At 39.9% G+C, this 17,958-nt stretch overlaps 2 protein-coding genes across 2 annotated transcripts; both read right to left on the minus strand.

The window, feature by feature from the left end:
* Positions 1-1,419: 1,419 nt before the first annotated feature.
* LOC147302702 (OX-2 membrane glycoprotein-like) lies at positions 1,420-7,783 on the minus strand. Its single transcript, XM_086282881.1, has 7 exons — positions 7,644-7,783; positions 3,791-4,129; positions 3,371-3,670; positions 3,258-3,290; positions 3,052-3,148; positions 2,901-2,965; positions 1,420-2,285 (listed from the first exon to the last, which is right to left on the minus strand). The coding sequence occupies exons 1-6, from the start codon at positions 7,705-7,707 to the stop codon at positions 2,923-2,925; spliced, it is 876 nt and encodes a 291-aa protein (XP_086139007.1). The 5' UTR covers positions 7,708-7,783; the 3' UTR covers positions 1,420-2,285; positions 2,901-2,922.
* Positions 7,784-13,620: 5,837 nt separating this feature from the next.
* On the minus strand, positions 13,621-17,196 carry LOC147302703 (OX-2 membrane glycoprotein-like). Its single transcript, XM_086282699.1, has 3 exons — positions 17,148-17,196; positions 14,026-14,370; positions 13,621-13,937 (listed from the first exon to the last, which is right to left on the minus strand). The coding sequence occupies exons 1-3, from the start codon at positions 17,194-17,196 to the stop codon at positions 13,621-13,623; spliced, it is 711 nt and encodes a 236-aa protein (XP_086138825.1).
* Between the last annotated feature and the right edge of the window lie 762 nt (positions 17,197-17,958).

The raw sequence follows: 17,958 nt of genomic DNA on the forward strand, positions 1-17,958 counted from the left end.
AAATAGCAACAGTAACAGACTAAACTCCAAACAATACACTATGTTACAGATTTTAATATTAATTAGTCATTGTCAATTGTTGATTTGCCCTGTTCTCATTGTATGACAAATTATGATGGCTGTTTGGTATCCGTTTGCATGCATACTCTCTCTCTCCTCATATGTGTGTGTGTGTGTTTCTCTGGTGAAATTCAGTATGGTTCCTACAACAGTTTTATCCTTAATATGTTTTATGTGTGTGTGGCGGCGGGGGGGGGGGGGGGGGGGGGGGCAGGCTAGGACCGCCACTGCTGACCAAAGTACTTGTTGTAGGTGACAACATTCACCTCCCCATCATGGGAGAATGGTAGATGTTGTTCAAATCATGTCATGTGATCTAAAGAATGTATTTCAAAGCCAAAGGATTTATGTTGAAGTTCACAAGAAATTTGACATTACATGTCCCAGTCATTTGTTCCAGTAGCCAGAGATCGGTGTGCCAGGGTCTCCTCTCTTTGCCACCATGTGGCACACATTGCACCTGACCATTACGGCGCTCCCTGTGGGTGGTGACATGTACGGATCATACATGTCTCCTCTTCATGCTGTGCCGAACCAGGCCCCATGGGCTAAGGCCTGGTCAACAGGCACTCTTCCTTGAGCACCCTCCCTGCTACAGGACCCTGGTAATCCTTTTCCAGCTAGGGTTGTAGAGAACAGTTTTACAACAATTTCAACTGTTGTAATTAAATATGTCAATGTCTGTGTAGGTTGTCAGTCATGGTCGTGAGATCATGGTAGCAACTGGGCTTCTTTAAGTTTCGTAAAGAGGTTTCACCTCTCATCTAGTGAACTGAAGAAGCCTCTAAGATGAGAGGTGAAACATCTTCAAGAAACTGAAAGAGGTCCAGTCGCTTTCCTTCCAAGCTGCTTGGACTACATATATTTTATATGCATATTAGCATTTTACTCTGGGTGTTGCCCTACAGTCTACTTAAAACACATTTGCGTTATTATATCTTTTACTCAAAAAAAAATTAAAAGAAATCCAAAAGTTTTAAACGTACTTAACAAATGCTGAGTCCTTTTAGTAATAAACTTCAAATTTGTTCTCCTCAAAACCTCAGCATTTTTATCATGAATGAACAGACAAGCTCAGGGGCCATGTTATTCGATTTTACCTGAAAATCTGTTAGGAATCATTTACATTTGGTTGTTGGTATCAATATCAATTCCAGCAAGAAAAGAAATTATATCAATCGGATAAGTTTGGGCAATCGTGGCTCAAGAGTTGGGAGTTCGTCTTGTAATCGGAAGGTTGCCGGTTCGAGCCCCGGTTTGGACAGTCTTGGTCGTTGTGTCCTTGGGCAAGACACTTCACCTGTTGCCTACTGGTGGTGGTCAGAGGGCCCGGTGGCGCCAGTGTCCGGCAGCCTCGCCTCTGTCAGTGCGCCCCAGGGTGGCTGTGGCTACAATGTAGCTGCCATCACCAGTGTTTGAATGGGTGGATGACTGGATGTGTAAAGCGCTTTGGGGTCCTTAGGGACTAGTAAAGCGCTATACAAATACAGACCATTTACCAGGCCATAAGTTACTGACAATGTTTCATGTTAGCCACTCCTGCTGACTTTCAATTAATTAAAGTGAGTTAAATTTAACCCATGGGGTCAGAGCCGACCCCATTGGTTTACTAGGGAAACCATGGGGTCAAATTTGACCCCACGGTTTGACCCCAAATTTTTATTTTCTTGGATTTTCAATTTTTTTTTTCAAATATTTAAAAAACAGTGTAAAAATTAGATAGCATCAAGTACATGAAAATGGAAATGTACAGGACAATAATATTATTTAATGGTTTGCAAATGTTTCAGTGCAACACATTTCAGTGCTTATTGAACTTTTGTGCTATTCTGCTAAGGAAGAACATGGTTACATGTTTCTAAATGTAAAAAGGAATAACAACATTTAAAACTGTTGAAAAATAAAATAAAATAAAAATACATGTGCTATAAATATATAGCACAGAGGATTATAAAAAAAATAGAATTGTAACAATTTTAACTGTCAATGTAAATGTAACATTTGACATTTTCTTTAGTACAACTTTAATGCAGTTATTTGTCAAATTTTAGCACCGTTGTTTTAGGTAACACACTCTTCTTGAAAAAATAAGTAAACAAAAAAAGTAAAGATTTTTCATTATGTAGTTTTGTTGCTGTTCATCACCACCACATGATGACCCAGATCATCATTTGGTGTCAGCAGGTACCCACTTGTCACGGTGTTTACCTGAAGATGTTTGAGTCCTTTAAATTAAAAAACAAAATCAAAGAAACAAGCATTATATCACTGCTCTGTCAATAATACAGAATCTAAAAATTCTAAACAAAGTAATAGCTTAGTGGAAAGACGCATCAGTTTGGTTGACATGCAGTTTACATTAGATTGTAAAAGAATAAAAAGCAGCTCTGGAGGTAAGTCAGAGAACTTCAAATGTCACAACATATTTTTAATTTTTACTTTCCATTGCATGTTTCACTACATTATAATTATGAGTTCACAATCTTAAAAGTCAACCTTTAATCAGTTGTAAAATGTTCCTCCAGCTATTTCTTACATTTTGAACTTATGGTGTCCTGTGGCAACATTTTTTTAGATGCATTCAGACAAACCGAATCAAAAATAAGCTAAATATTGTCATGAAATTATTTCTATTATTTTCACACAATAATAAAATGTCACATTTTATTACTTCATTACATTTGATATGCTTACTATATTCTGTTGTTATTAAATGATAGGTTCATGAGCCTTTCTAATTATTGAAATATGTTTTCATTTATATTTAACAGTAACCCAACTTTTTCACAACTCGGGTTGTAACTTCGTGGGTCCAGAATGACGGATCAAGAGTGACTTACCCCTTTATTTCTCATCGTAGATTCAGGTAGGTATAACATTCATCTCAACCTGCCTGTGTGACTGACTGAAATATTCAAGAACAGTTAAATCTGCACAAATATTTATTAACTGGAAAAAAAAACAATCAACAACACTGTTTAAGACGAGTACCTGCTCTGAGATTTCTTTCTATACCAGACAAAGATGAGTGCAGTAACACAGGCCACCAACAACATCACAGACAACAGAATGGCTGAAATTCTGATTCCTTTGATACAAACAGGAGAAAGGAGAATATAATAATTTATGCAGCTATCAGAAGACAATAGACTCAACAGGACAAAAAGTACATTTAAAACACTGAAATTTTAACGCACCTAAATTCCTGGGATCAGATCCTGATTTCTCATCTAGCTCCGGTAGAAGAAACATAAAAGTTACAATCACAAAGTAGTCATCAATTTATAAATCACTGAGTTCAGTTTCTCACCGTTATCATCATCATCAGGAATCGTCACCATCACCTCTCTGTGAGGAGCAGAGAGCACTCGTGCTGCACATCCCACCTGTGTGCTGTTGTTACGTGAACCTGAGAGCACAGCTGTAGTGGTGACAGTGAATGTAGCGTTGGTGTTGGACACACTGACAGTGTTGTACTGTGAGAAGTTGAGGTCTTGTTGTGAGACACTGAGTGTTACAGTGGGAGCAGGTCGACCAGTGGCTGAACAGGAAACAACCCACTCTTCAGTAGAGTTTGACTCTCTGACATCAACAGCAGGTTCATGCAGCTCTGTGAAGGATCAGGAAATGTAAGGAATATCTCTTTAACTTCACCAGCTTCTTACATTTTCATATCCACTATATTAGTTTGAGTCTTCTGTGGTTGGTTAAAGAAGGTAAAAGTTCTTACCATAGACTTGGAGGCAGGTTCTACCAATGAATGAGCCTTCAGGATAAGTGTTAAACAGACAGTGATAGCAGCCTTCATCCTGCTCTGTCACATTCCTGATGACTATGGAGCAGTTGTGTAGTCCAGTGTATTTAAACTCAACTTTATCTGTAAAGCCATCATTCACTCTCTGACCATAGTACTTGCTGTAGGTGGCGACATTTGTCTCCACATCAGGAGAGATTTTCTGCCATGTGACCTGAAGGATGTCTTTAGTCTCCAAGAGCTGACAGCTGAATTCAGCATCTTCTCCCACTGCTGCCAGCACAGTCTGCTGTGTTTGGACCACTGCTGTTAGAGCTGTAGGAGATACAGATCAAGATGTAAGGCACTTTGAATGTTCTAATGCAACAATTACATTAGCTCTCATTATTCCTGTATTTAACACCCAGTTTTACCTCCACTCTCACACTACTGTAAATAAGTAAAAAGGATTTTTAAAGCACTTTTAACAAAAAATAAAAAATCTCAAAGCACTTCACAATAAAATAAGAAATGAATATACAACATATTGATGTAAAAAAAAAGAAAAAAACTAATTAATTAAAAGCTGGTCTATCTAAAAATGTCTTCAGATGCTTTTTAAAACAGTTAATGGCGTCTCTACAGCATAAAAACAGTGGAAGAGAATTCCACGACCTGCCACTGTCTGAAAGACCGAATCACCCTGAGTTTTAAGTCGTGTGAGGCCACCAGCAGCCTCTCACATGATGACCTTAGAGCTCGGGAAGAGGAATGAACTTTCAGCAGGTCAGCTATATACTTGGGAGCTTGACCATGTAGCGCCCTAAAGGTTAAAATCAAGATTTTAAAATGAAACCTAAAATTTACTGGCAACCAATGAAGAGAAGCCAAAATTAGAGTGATATGTCTCTGGCGTAGGGGAGATCAGGTATGGCTGCAACCCCTTTTGCTTTAGCACTTGTAACTCAATTAAATTTGGGGCTAGAGCGCTCAAGCTTTTACACAAAACACCCACTTTTGTTTCCTATAAATGACATCTATTCAAAGCCCTGCAAGAATGCCACAGACCTTGTGTATTAATGTTAAATACATTGCATTTCTTTTTTACAATCTGCCCCAATATCTGGGTGGGTTGTAACACATGCTGGGGAGAATGGCAAACATTAGACAAAAGAAACAAAAAGGGAGTCCACACCAGAGAACATACTTCAAAAAAGGGGTTTATTGGAATACAAGAAGAGTCTCGATCTGTATTTCTCTGACTGATCATAATGTTTTCTGTTACATTAATTATGTTTCTCTTTCTTTGAGTTACCTGGTTTGGGGTGTGGCTGAGGACTTTAAAAACAAAATGTCAAAATACCAACCATGTGCTATCAGAAACAGGGGTGCTTAGGTTTATGTGCGCTATTCTGTGCTTATTTAGTACAGAATAGTCCCCCTCCACTATATTTAAGTGACCTGCTAGGGGGCTTGCTAATTATGTCTTTGAATTCTGTCCTTTTGCAATTTTTTTGAGTGTTAAAATAAAAATAAAAAACATTTTGAAGACATTTTTCCTGTGTCCTCTTTGCTGCTTGGTCCCTCACAATATTCTTTTAACTTTGTTACTTTTTTCCTGTTACTCTTCTGTCAGCTTTTGCAATGGTGTGCAGTATCAGCTCAGTGTTACATGGCAGAGTCGACATTCCTTTGTAACTGATGTTACTGACTCGCCCTTCGTTGAGACCTCCATCACATGCCTTTTCTATTTTTAAATATCAGCAGGCACACCCCTATCAGTCTGTCTTTTCCACTATGAAGGCATGCTGTAAAAGTATGTGTGTAAACATATTTAAAATCAATTTTTCCGCTACAACACCACAAATACAAGGATATTTGCACACACTTGTGTAGAGATCAGTATCCTGTTTGCAACAACTGCCTTTTTGTGTTTGACAAAAGGCAAGTATTAACTCACAGGACATATGAGAGTCATAAGATTCATAACTCTGTCTGCATAAACACGCTTTCACTGAATTATGCCGGAGAATGCAGGAGAAACAAAAACCGGTTTGTGTTCACCCGTCACCAGTTAAATCATTTCCATGAATGTTAAATATGTTGTTAAAGTTAAAGAGTTTGTAGAATCAAATGTTAAAATGTGTCTTCTTAGTCTGGAATTTGTTCTATATATGGAAAAAAAAATTGACTGACCACTGGGGCAGCTGTTGGGGCTGAGTCTGAAGGCATTGATGATTTTACTGCCATGGGTGGAGGGCCAGTGGTCCAAGCTGTGCACGTCTATAAACCCCTCTTTAAATCATTGCAGGATGGAGAAACAGGAATTCTTGAGTGATGAAGACTGTTGTTTTGTCCTTAATGATGATCCTGCTAGATTTTTATACTCTTTGAATTCCCACCAATTGATGTTTCCTGAGTAAAAGGTGATTACAAAGTAGCTAAAGCCAGAGCCCTGGAATCGTAAGTGCAGAGACTAAACCAAGTTTATTATTATTATTATTATTATTATTATTATTATTATTATTATTAATAATAATAATAATAATAATAATAATAATAATATATAGTATACTATATTTATCCCCGTGGGGAAATTCCTCTCTGCATCTCGTGGCAGTCCTAGCCCGTTTGGCGCCCTGGGCGAACACTCCCTCTGCCCCCCCCCCCCCCCCCCCCCACACACACACACACACACAAAACATATTAAGTAAGTAATAAAGTATTCTGATTCTTAATGTTTTAGGATACATGACCTGCCTTTGTTGACCGCAGCACAACGAGTTTCCCCTTGTTGCATGAGAGTCTGTGATGTTTTAAGAGTTTGAATCGCGAGCCGATCACATTTCTCTGTAAAAATTTCAAGCACTTCAATAAACAAGCGAGCAATTCCACCTCTCATTGCGTAAAGTTGACAGCGCGTCAGGCAAATAGGCAGGCTCAATCCCCGGCCTCTAGCGACTGTGGAAGTCGCTACACTCCTCCTCTTCTTTTCTCTCTTTAAACTTTAAAAACGGGTTGTGTGTGAGACTTTAAATCAACAAAATATAAAATATACATTTTAAATTGTTATTGATCCCTTTACCCCGAGTCCTAAAGTGTATATTTATTTTCTTACTCTTCTTATATTTACTGTTCGTTTACTTGCACTGCTGTAACTGGAGCCTCGTCGTCTCGTCTCTATATATGCTCGACTGTAAGTAGCGGAGATGACAATAAAGTTTACTTTGACTTCAGCAGCGAGCAGGCGCACCGAGGGCTCTCGCGCGTATAGAATAGAAAGTCTGTATCATAATGTCTGGTGTTTTCGTGTTTGTTGGTTTGTTTTTATTTTGACAGACAGAGAATCCCCTCCGCCGGCCCGTCCTCTCCTCCCTGTGCCGCAAGCAGCAGGCGCACCTCACAAACGGAGGGCGCCCTTACTCCCAGCAAATGGGCGATAGAAAACCGACGGTGCCTGTACCATCCCTATGCGCTGGCATGATGTCGGGGCAGCATGTGTACGAGCAATTTTTTTTTTTTTGCCGATGCCTGTTATGCCGCCCCCCACCACGATGCCGCCCCGGGCAACCGCCCGTGTCGCCCGTATCTAAAAACGCTACTGCCCCAATGATAGTAACGCCTAAATACTCAGCTACACACACAGAAAACACTCTTTTATGCTGCCTGTGGTTCCACCTGTATCACAACATTTTCTAAGAGGTTACTTCACCATAGCGACCTACCACCACTACAACAGAAATGTGCCATCACCTTATGAGGGAACAAAATTAATTCATTTTCACTGAAGTCTCAAAAGTCTCACAAAAAACTCATATAGTATAATCATTAGCATGCAGTCTCTTCTCACCTTTTTCAAAGGCTCCAAAAATAAAAACAGCAACAAGATAAGGTGAAACTCCAAAAAAGGACATTTCATATAAACTTTATTCAGGCTGACACTTTGTCTGGCACTGGGCTCAGCTACTACAGCAAACTGCCGCATGTGCCACTCCCCATGATCACTGAACAGCTGCAAATGATTTACATGTAGCTCCAGGGCCGTGCAGAGACGTTTAAAGGGGCGGGTGCTCAAAGTTAAAAAGGGGCACATTGAACCAGGCTGAATAACAACAACACACATTCATCAAGAATCTAATATGGGCAACAAGGCAAAGCAAACGTAGCCTATGTTTTACCTGATGGGTACAATGTTGCTGTTGAGGTGTTTCTGCTGCTCCTGCTGCTGATAGGAGGGCAGGGCTGTGTTGATCTGAGACTGTAGGCATTAAAAAGTCCACAGGAGAGATGGTAGCTGATTAAACAAGTGTCATGAGATAATAACAAAATGCAAAGATTGGTGACAGCGCTTGGAACCATAAGGCAACAAAAATCTGTGAGAAATAATTTAGGCTCTGCCTGTGAATCACTCTTTGCTTCTCTTCTTCCTTCCATCATTTCATACATCACTCTCCACTTGCTGTCCATCTGAGAACAAGGCACAACTTGCTATTGCAATAAACTATAATCTAATTATCCACACCTAACAACTCTTGCACTTAATCTATAATAAAATGATGACAGAAAAATGTTATAGCACTGCCTTTAGTAGCCTCACACAGCTCCTGCTGTTTCCTCCTCATGTCCTTACCAGCCATGTCTGCACAATGTTATATCATGAGTAATATTTTTTTTTAAAAATCCATCTAAATAAAACACACACATGCACGCACACACAGTGACATTTTAGACCTTCTTCAGAATACTGTATATACTATGGGCATCACGGTGCTGATCCAGAATCCTTACATTATTATTTATTACTAGAGCTACAATAATAAAGCAATGAGGAGGGGGAAGTAATAAATATGAAATAATGTATTTATGATGATTCCATTTGTTTCACTATCCACTCTGTGCAGGGCAAAGCTTATTACACTTTTAAACTGTAGAGATACAATAATGTTACTGCTGTAACATCCAATTTTTGTCTTATTTAAAACATAAATATAATATAATCTGTTTCTTAATGTATGTTTTTTTTAAATACAGCGTGTGTTTTTAATATATTATAATTATAATAATAATTATTTGGACATGCATATTAGATCGTTAGTGAAATATAATCCCCCCAGAAAGGCAGGAAATGCTCTGTAACTTGCTTTAAAACTAAATATGTTCCCTAAAACGGTGACAGAGCTACAGACCCATGACAGCCTTACACAGGTAGCCAGCAGCTATGACCAGCACTACATGTGCAGTTAATAAAAGGACAGGTAATGTTTGTCGCGCTGTTGCACACACAGCACGCTCGTTTGTTTCAGTTCGTCAGCTGCAACAAGACAACTTACCAACGTGTACGTAATAAGCTAATACTCCTGTGTGCTATACACTACAGTGTACGCTGTACAGCTACTTACTGGGTTTGTCGCATCAGTCTGTGTCTCTGAGTTAACTTGTGTTTCTCCTACAGCTCCGGACCGCAACAAATGCGCGTGCTCTTTGTGAGCTCGTTCCCGCTGTTCCAGATCTACTGGCGTTTAGATCAACTGGCGTTGGTCGAACAGATGTGTGGCAGTCTTGCGTTTCAGGAGCTGCTACCGACAAACCAGCAAAAAAAACGCCAAATGTGTCACCTGTGACACTTGTGAGGTTGTCTCAAACACACTCCGTCAGTCTTGATGCTGTTGAACAACAAAATGTTTAAAAATGTGGCGAGTTTACCTGGTGATATCCTCATGCGTGACGCGATCGCGAAAACAGCAAACAAGTAACACCACGCCGTTGTTGTTCACAGGACACAAAGAGTAAACGATCGGGAGACTCTTGTCGTCGTTATCGTTCCCCTCGCACGGTTTATTTCTCCGAATTCAGCGTTTTTGCTTCACAACTACAGCGTGCAGTTTACTTTGTGCGCTAACATGGAGTCGAGTCAACCAGCGCCACCTCTGGCCAAGTGCCACAGCCTACAGCCAGATCAACCTGTGACACACATCTGCACCACGTTTGAATTCGTGTCATGCACATTTGTACCTTTCAATTGTGTCTGTTTGTGCGTCATGCAACTAAACCTTTGAAATGAATGAAATGATATCATGTATTTATTATCAGCCTACATTTGTACAAAATGCCAAATGACATACACATAAGAATCACCATCCTGATATCAATACTTTTGCCCATACGAAAAATGTCGTGAACACACTAATATTTCACCAGTGTTGTAACATCACATGTCGTTAGCATAGTCTGTCTGTGTCTTCCCTCTGCAAACAAACATGTTAGAGTTGGTTGTGATATACAGTCTGCATAAGTGTGGTCAATCTAATAAACATTTATAAGGAGATGGCAGTTACTGTGAATGTACAGCAGTTACACAGTGATTAGTAATAAACAGTCAGACAATGACCCTGACAATCTCATTCAATCTTGCAGATTGCACCTTCTGTGGAAAGTGGTACCACACGGTGTGTGTGGACTTCCCCTGTGCAGAAGGCGACTACAAATGTTGTGGGTGCTAAATAAACAGAAACAAATGATCCCTGTTGTCTTTGCTTACTGATTGTTTTCAGTGTTGACAATCCACATTGCTGGCATTGCATCTTTCAACATGTTTGTGGGTAGATTTGGATGTACCAGGGGTAAGTGCAGCCACTCAGCCTCTACTCAATGTGATCATAGCAGCAGGTGCAGATGTGTCACAAGTTAATCTAGTAGTGGCCTATGGTCATGTGTTAGTGGTGGGAACAGTCATATCTACTCACTCTCACTGGCTGTTTATTACTAATCACTGTGTAACTGCTGTGAATTCACAGTAACTGCCGTCTCCTTACAAATCTTCATTGGATTAACCACACTTATACAGACTGTATATAACTCCAGCCATGTTGATGAATTGCCTATATTGGCTGGAAATATTCATTTTCAGGGAAAAGACACAGACAGACGATGCTTACAGGATGTGATGTGACAACACTAATGAAATATTGATGTGTCATATTTGTCCAAGGTGTATTTCATTGTTATGGAAAAAGAGAATATTAAAATCATGATGACCAATAGGAGTGGTGATTTCTATGACTTTGTGTATATAATTTGGAATTTTGTACAAATGTAGGCCAATAAGGAATATATGATATCATTTCATTCTTTCCAAAGGTTTATTTGCATGACGCACAAACAGACACAATTGAAAGGTACAAATGTGCATGACACGAATTCAAACGTGGTGCAGATGTGTGTCACAGGTTGATCTGGCTGTAGGCTGTGGCACTTGGCCAGAGGTGGCGCTGGTTGACTCGACTCCATGTTAGTGCACAAAGTAAACTGCTCGCTGTAGTTGTGAAGCAAAAACGCTGAATTCGGAGAAATAAACCGTGCGAGGGGAACGATAACGACGACAAGAGTCTCCCGATCGTTTACTCTTGCTGTCCCGTGAACAACAACGGCGTGGTGTTACTTGTTTGCTGTTTTCGCGATCGCGTGGCGCACGAGGATATCACCAGGTAAACTCGCCACATTTTTAAACATTTTGTTGTTCAACAGCATCAAGACTGACGGAGTGTGTTTGAGACAACCTCACAAGTGTCACAGGTGACACATTTGGCGTTTTTTTGCTGGTTTGTCGGTAGCAGCTCCTGAAACGCAAGACTGCCACACATCTGTTCGACCAACGCCAGTTGATCTAAACGCCAGTAGATCTGGAACACCGGCTCGTAACCAGCGCGTTCTGCCGTCGAGGGCGATCATTGGTTAAATGTGATCATGTGACTGATGCAAGCCAGATCCTTTTATTTAGCAAAACTGTGATTAATAGTTAAATATTATTGTTGAGGGGCACAGACAGGACTCCGCACGCACACACACATTAAAAAAAATAAAAATAATTGTTTTTGTTTTTTTTAAAGTTGCCTCAACAAAAGGGCACCTTGGGCACCCATCAGGAAAGGGGCGGGTGCTCAAGCCCCTCTAGCCCCCCACATCACATGGGCCAGCATCTGGCCAATCCACCACCTTTCATTCATTTCATTCATTGTTACAAAAAAAACAAAAAAAAACAAAACAAAAAAAACCAAAAAAACAACGGCCCATAAAAACGAAAAATCACAAGACATGGAAATTTTGTATTTACATTCAGTCTGAAAAAATGACATCTGCTATGTCGGCCTATATACTGAGTTACATGTGCAGCGGTACAAAGTTAACTGAGCCACAGCATTAAGATTTTTGTGTTTCAAAACATGCTTTAATCCTTAAAATGAAAGTAAAACATACTTTCTCCACTACAACACAGAGCAGTGTCGCATGCTTTCCTCAAGCACGGTGAGCAAGTTTTCGTGATAAGTGAAAACGAGGAAATGTCCTGCGCACTGACGCTGTAGTGCCATCTAGTGGGCTCACTCGGCAAGAAATATAATCCACTCAAATGCAGTGGTTTTAACCCAGCATTACGGCACGGCCTGCTTTGGTTAGGCCCCCTTCACTCTCAACACTTGAGAGTGCTGCATCAGGTCAGGGACAACACATGTTGTGTGCATTTTGACACAATGTGTGCTTGTGTGCTTCCTCAGGAAGTTCAGTATGACACAGAGAACTTACAAAATCTCAAAGGTTTTATAGAGTTTTAGGTGAAAAGCTCATGACATTTACTACACACATCTTCGATAAAGAGCACAGTGTTGATTGCACATTTACCATGAGAATAAACCGTTATACCCACAATACTTGACAAAAATCGTTGATATCGTTTTAGTAGGTTGACAAATATCCCAACACTGAGTAATTTAAAGTTTGAACAATGTATATGTTGATTTAAAAAAAAACAACCTATTGTTTTATTGACCAGTAAATGTCTCAACATGCTCCCCATGAATAAGCCGAGACCCCCAGTGGCCGTTTTTTGCAACTTCAGGTTTTCATGGTTGCTTGTATTAGGAGGAATTACTGCAATAAAAGCAATTTAATCGATCAGCTAAAATTATTGATGAGAACAATTTCAGGTTAGTCACTCCTGCTCATTCTTACACTTTTTGTTTCAAGTAGCTTAATGTTAAAAAATCTGCCAAAAACACAATATTGAATAAATATAAAAATAGATAAATAAAAGCAGAAACTACTGAAGTAGAAACTGCAACATGAGTAAAAATGAATGCTTTGTGTGTGAGTGTTTTTCTTTTATCTTTTCAAATTTTGTTAAAAAAAGACCAAAAACAAAAACAGAAGATGGACCAGTAGAAACAATTTGTCAAAACATTTCTTGCTGGTAAAGGTGAAAGTCGTGGATCGTGGTGTAATCGCTGAAACCTCTATTAAGATGATCCAGATCTACAAACACCAGAAAAAGAAAAATATTGCATGTCACTCTTAAGGTTGCAAAATCAGAGTATTCTGGAAAGAGGGATGGCTTGGAAAAAACAAATACAAGTTCATCAGAGTTTGATTAGTCAGAAGATGAGCTCTCTCTGTGACAGACAACAGATTTAACAGTTAAATCTGCGCAAACATTTATCAGCTGAAACAAAAACAAACAAACAACAACATCGTTTAAGACGAGTAGATTTCTTTCTATACCAGAAAAAGATGAGCGCAGCAGCACAGAGCACCAACAACACCACAGACGACCGAATGGCTGAAATCCTGGTTCCTTCGAGGCAAACAGCAGAAAGAAGAGTATAATAATTTAAACAACTATCAAAAGTCAATAGACTCAATGATAAAACTTACTTTAAAACATACAAATGTTAACACACCTAAATTCCTGGGATTAGATCCTGATTTCTCATCTAGCTCTGGTAGAAGAAACATAAGCATTACAATAACAGTAGTCATCATTTTATAAATCAGTGACTTCAAAAAAGTTTCTCACCATAATCATCATCATCAGGAATCGTCACCATCACCTCTCTGTGAGGAGCAGAGAGCACTCGTGCTGCACATCCCACCTGTGTGCTGTGTTTACATGAACCTGAGAGCACAGCTGTAGTGGTGACAGTGAATGTAGCGTTGGTGTTGGACACACTGACAGTGTTGTGCTGTGAGAAGTTGAGGTCTTGTTGTGAGACACTGAGTGTTACAGTGGGAGCAGGTCGACCAGTGGCTGAACAGGAAACAACCCACTCTTCAGTAGAGTTTGACTCTCTGACATCAACAACAGGTTCATGCAGCTCTGTGAAGGATCAGGAGATATCATCAACGTGTTCTTACAAACACACCAGCTGGTCACACATTTATGTCAAGATGGTAAAAGTTCTTACCGTAAACTTGGAGGCAGGTTCTACCAATGAAGGAGCCTTCAGGATAAGTGTTAAACAAACACCTATAGCAGCCTTCATCCTGCTCCGTCACATTCCTGATGACTATGGAGCAGTTCTGTAGTCCAGTGTATTTAAACTCAACTTTATCTGTAAAGTCAGTATTCACTTTCTGGCCAAAGTACTTGTTGTACGTGGCAACATTTGTCTCCACGTCATGTAAGCTTTTCTGCCATGTGACCTGGAGGACGTCTTTAGTGTCCAAGAGCTGACAGCTGAATTCAGCATCTTCTCCCACTGCTGCCAGCACAGTCTGCTGTGTTTGGATCACTGCTGTTAGAGCTGTAGGAGTTAAAGATCAAGGCACTTTAAATATTCAGTTCAAGTCCAACCCTTACTCACACCGAATGTAACACATGTAACACACACTTATACCTTCATTCTCACACTCACATGCTGCCCAAGTAGTTCTGATGCTAAATAAACGAAAGTATCAAAGAAAATGTTTTTCGTATTAACTGAATGTGTACCAGTCAAGTACATTTCGTTTGACCAGATTCCATTCAATGCAACACTTTACATTTTTCTTATGAGATCACACTTTTTCTTTGCTAACCTCTTCCTTTGAGTACTTTCCTCTAGCCCACACTCTTCCTTCTTAAATTAGTAAATACTCTTAAATGAGTAAATAAACCATCATGTGGATAAGAGAGAAACAAAGAGACCGTTGAATTGTCAGCAGCTCTTAAGAAATTTCACCTCCTTTAAGTTTATTACCTCCTTCTGCTGCTCCGCTTGACAGGAACCACCCGTCAAATCTACTTTCTGCAGTGAAATCCACTTCACTACAGAAGCTCACCACAGAGCAATAAATCGCCACGCATTAAGTGTCATAAAGAAAACACAGTATCTCCCTCACCTTTAGAAAAGATGGCCACCAAAGACATGACGATTATGACTGCGAGAGAATTCAACAGACAGCCTGTTCAAGAATAAATGATTTCAAATGGGCCCCTTACCTTCAAAACAGGAGGGGGCGGGGTGCTTCCTGATAAAGCTAATTTCATTCATAATATCGTCAATCCAAGCCCATTATGTCACAATTAATTCTTCCTGGTTTGTGCCAATCGCAGGGGAAAAACGATACAAACCAAATGTGCGCACTAAGGTGCAGGTCTATTAGTTTACGTTATGACGATTCTCCGATTGGGAGGGGTGTTGTTACGGAGTGCAAAATGAACACCGATGGAAGATGGACAAGAAAAAGTCAAAGCCATCAGCTGCTCAGTTTAGAAAAGGGAGAAGAGGAGGAGAAGCGAGCGATGTGTCATCATGGAGAATGTGTGACGAATTATAATAGCTGTTGGTTGGCTGTTTGCATACTGTGCTACGCTAAAACCGGATGACAGTATAATGTTGTAGTCTAGCTGACTTTGCAAAACAACAAAAATCCTCACACTATTAAGTTGCATTATTTAGGAACTTACTGTAATTACAAAGTAATGTATTACAATAGTCATGAACACCACAACTCCATGAAAGCATGGAAAAAATGGTAGTGAGGATTAAAAAGGTGAAACAATTAGCAAACAAGAGACGGCACTTCTGCAGGCTGAGAAAATAAGATAGAGAGCAGTACTGACTCATAATGCAGGAGTGCATTAACCTTGTCCAGAAAGGCTCTTGCAGTCACAGCAGCTACCATGTTACCATGTACGAAACAAACTAGCAGGATCACTTCAACAATGGTTGATGATGTCAAGCTTGGAAATTTTTTTCTCCATAACTCTAGATTGCACTCCAGATAGCCACACTGAACATCTGTCGGTTGTGATTCGGATTGTGTCATTACAAGAGAAAATAGTGAAAGAGGCTTTGATTGAGTTGAGAAACCACACCAAAGCCCAGTCTTTGTCTGAGGAGGTGGGATTATACAGATTCAGCATTTGTACAAGGGTGTGGTATGACATCCTGAACCAAACCCACCATGTGAGCAAACTCATGCAGTCTCCCAACATGCATGCGATGTAGCAGTCAACCTGCTCAAAAAGACAGAGCGAGGTCTCTACAGCTACAGGGCAACAGGCTTTGATTCTGCACAAATGTCAGCCAAGGATATGTGTGAGGACATGAACATAGAGGCTGTTCTGCCACAGAAAAGACTGAGATCTACAAAGCAGCACTTCTCTTACAAATCATTTGATGAGCCATTGAGTGATGCCTTAAAGAAGCTGTAGGTGACCTTTTTAATGTTGCTGTTGATGCTGCAGCGTCTTCCATCCAAGCGGGATTCACCACATTAGAAAACTAAGTACTAACACATTTTCCAAATCTCTCAAATGATGACCTCACTGAACAGTGTGAGGCCCTCAGTGCTACTTTGCTTTTTCAAGGCCAATTAGAGTTGGATGCCAGAGATTACGAATTTGCCTGACTTAGCATCAACATCGCTGACCTCTCTTGAGCTGCTGAACGTTTTGCATGACAAATGTAACCACATTTCTGGACTGCTCTGAGAATTGTAGTCACTCTGCCTCTGACTGTGGCTTCAGGAGAGAGGAGCTTTTCAAAGCTGAAGCTTGTGAAGAGATATCTGAGGTCCACTATGTCTCAGGAACGCCTCACTGGCGTTGCCATCATCAGCATCAATCATGCAATTGCTGACCAGATTTCATATGATGACATTATTGATGACTTTGCACCAAGGAAGGCAAGAAAGGTTCTGATTTAGATGACAATTATTTCGTATCAGTGTGTGTTATGCAAAGTGCAATCATGTTAATTCTGCAATTTGGGAATGCCTTATTCTAATTGCGTCTGCCATTTTTACTTATTTAATATTATAGTGTTATAAGCATGTCTTATTTTGACTTCTGTGTGTGCCTGTTTCACAATTAAAGATCAGTTTCTTCCAATTTACATTTAAGTTACTATATTTGCTGATTTGTTTATAAATTCCATCTTATACACTAAGTTTATTTTCCCAGAAACCACATGCCAAATCTCACTGTATGTCCTGTCTGCAGTGAAGTACACTTTACTTTATACGATCACCACACAGCAAACTGACTACAGCAAATCAGCACGCATTTAGGTCGTAAAGAAAACAGTCGCTCACCTTCTGAAAAAAATCGCCAGCAAAGAAGAGACCAGTGTGATTGTACGCCCAGCCATGTCCCTTTCATTAATAACAGCAACATGACATATTACGCTCAGTGTGATATCACTGATTCCATAAGATTCAATATTTTGCAAAACGTCTGCTATTGTACAACACACTTATTCCTCGTTGTCCCCTCTTCTGTGTGTAGTGGAATAGACCATTGTGCATAAGTTACTTTCACTGGTTGAATGGTGCACATAAAGACTTCTGTGCCAAACACATTCAAAACTTTCACCTTTTGTTCCATACTTCCACTGACATCACTGAATCACGTGGCTCCTTTACATAAGTAAAACTTTCTGAACAGTCTAAAAAACAAAATAAGTCAAATTAATTAACATTAAAAACATACAGAAATGTCGGAAATCACTTTCTGGCACAACATCCAGCAAAGAGGGACTCGTGGAAATGGGTCGAACAGAAAGGAGTGGGTGTGGGTTAATCAATGGGCGCCGTTTATGGGCACCGACCAGGGAGTAACGGGAAGGAGAGGGTGGTTACGGAGCTGATCAGTTATTGATTCTGACAGACTGAAGCACAAACTCAACTTACGTTGCTTTTTTTTCTGAGAGCTTTGTGAGTTTAAGCATCATGTATACGATCTCTTCGGTGGCCTTTGAATACAGAAGGATATTTTGAAAGTAGCGCCGTTGTTTCCTGCATGTGTTGCTGAATGTAGCTAGCTAGTTAAACATCAACACTAACTCCGCTTACTTCTAACAGCAAAACATAAAGTCGTCATGTCAACAGCATCAGAAAAAATTATTTTTGGT

The sequence above is a fragment of the Aulonocara sp. 'chitande type north' Nkhata Bay genome, linkage group LG23 (genome assembly GCF_057382095.1).
Source record: "Aulonocara sp. 'chitande type north' Nkhata Bay isolate Kocher_YH1m ecotype deep benthic linkage group LG23, A_spYH_male_GT1.1, whole genome shotgun sequence".
Lineage (NCBI taxonomy): Eukaryota > Metazoa > Chordata > Actinopteri > Cichliformes > Cichlidae > Aulonocara > Aulonocara sp. 'chitande type north' Nkhata Bay.

Excerpts from the sequence above, each read along its gene's own strand:
- LOC147302702 (XM_086282881.1), bottom strand. The coding sequence starts at position 7,707 with ATGTCCTTTTTTGGAGTTTCACCTTATCTTGTTGCTGTTTTTATTTTT. Across the intron at positions 3,291-3,370 it reads TCCTGATGATGATGATAACG|ATGAGAAATCAGGATCTGAT; the intron begins GTGAGAAACTGA and ends TACCGGAGCTAG. Across the intron at positions 3,149-3,257 it reads ATCTGATCCCAGGAATTTAG|GAATCAGAATTTCAGCCATT; the intron begins GTGCGTTAAAAT and ends TTTGTATCAAAG.
- LOC147302703 (XM_086282699.1), bottom strand. The coding sequence starts at position 17,196 with ATGGCTGGGCGTACAATCACACTGGTCTCTTCTTTGCTGGCGATTTTT. Across the intron at positions 14,371-17,147 it reads TTCTTTGCTGGCGATTTTTT|CTACAGCTCTAACAGCAGTG; the intron begins TCAGAAGGTGAG and ends GATCTTTAACTC. Across the intron at positions 13,938-14,025 it reads AACCTGCCTCCAAGTTTACG|AGCTGCATGAACCTGTTGTT; the intron begins GTAAGAACTTTT and ends GATCCTTCACAG.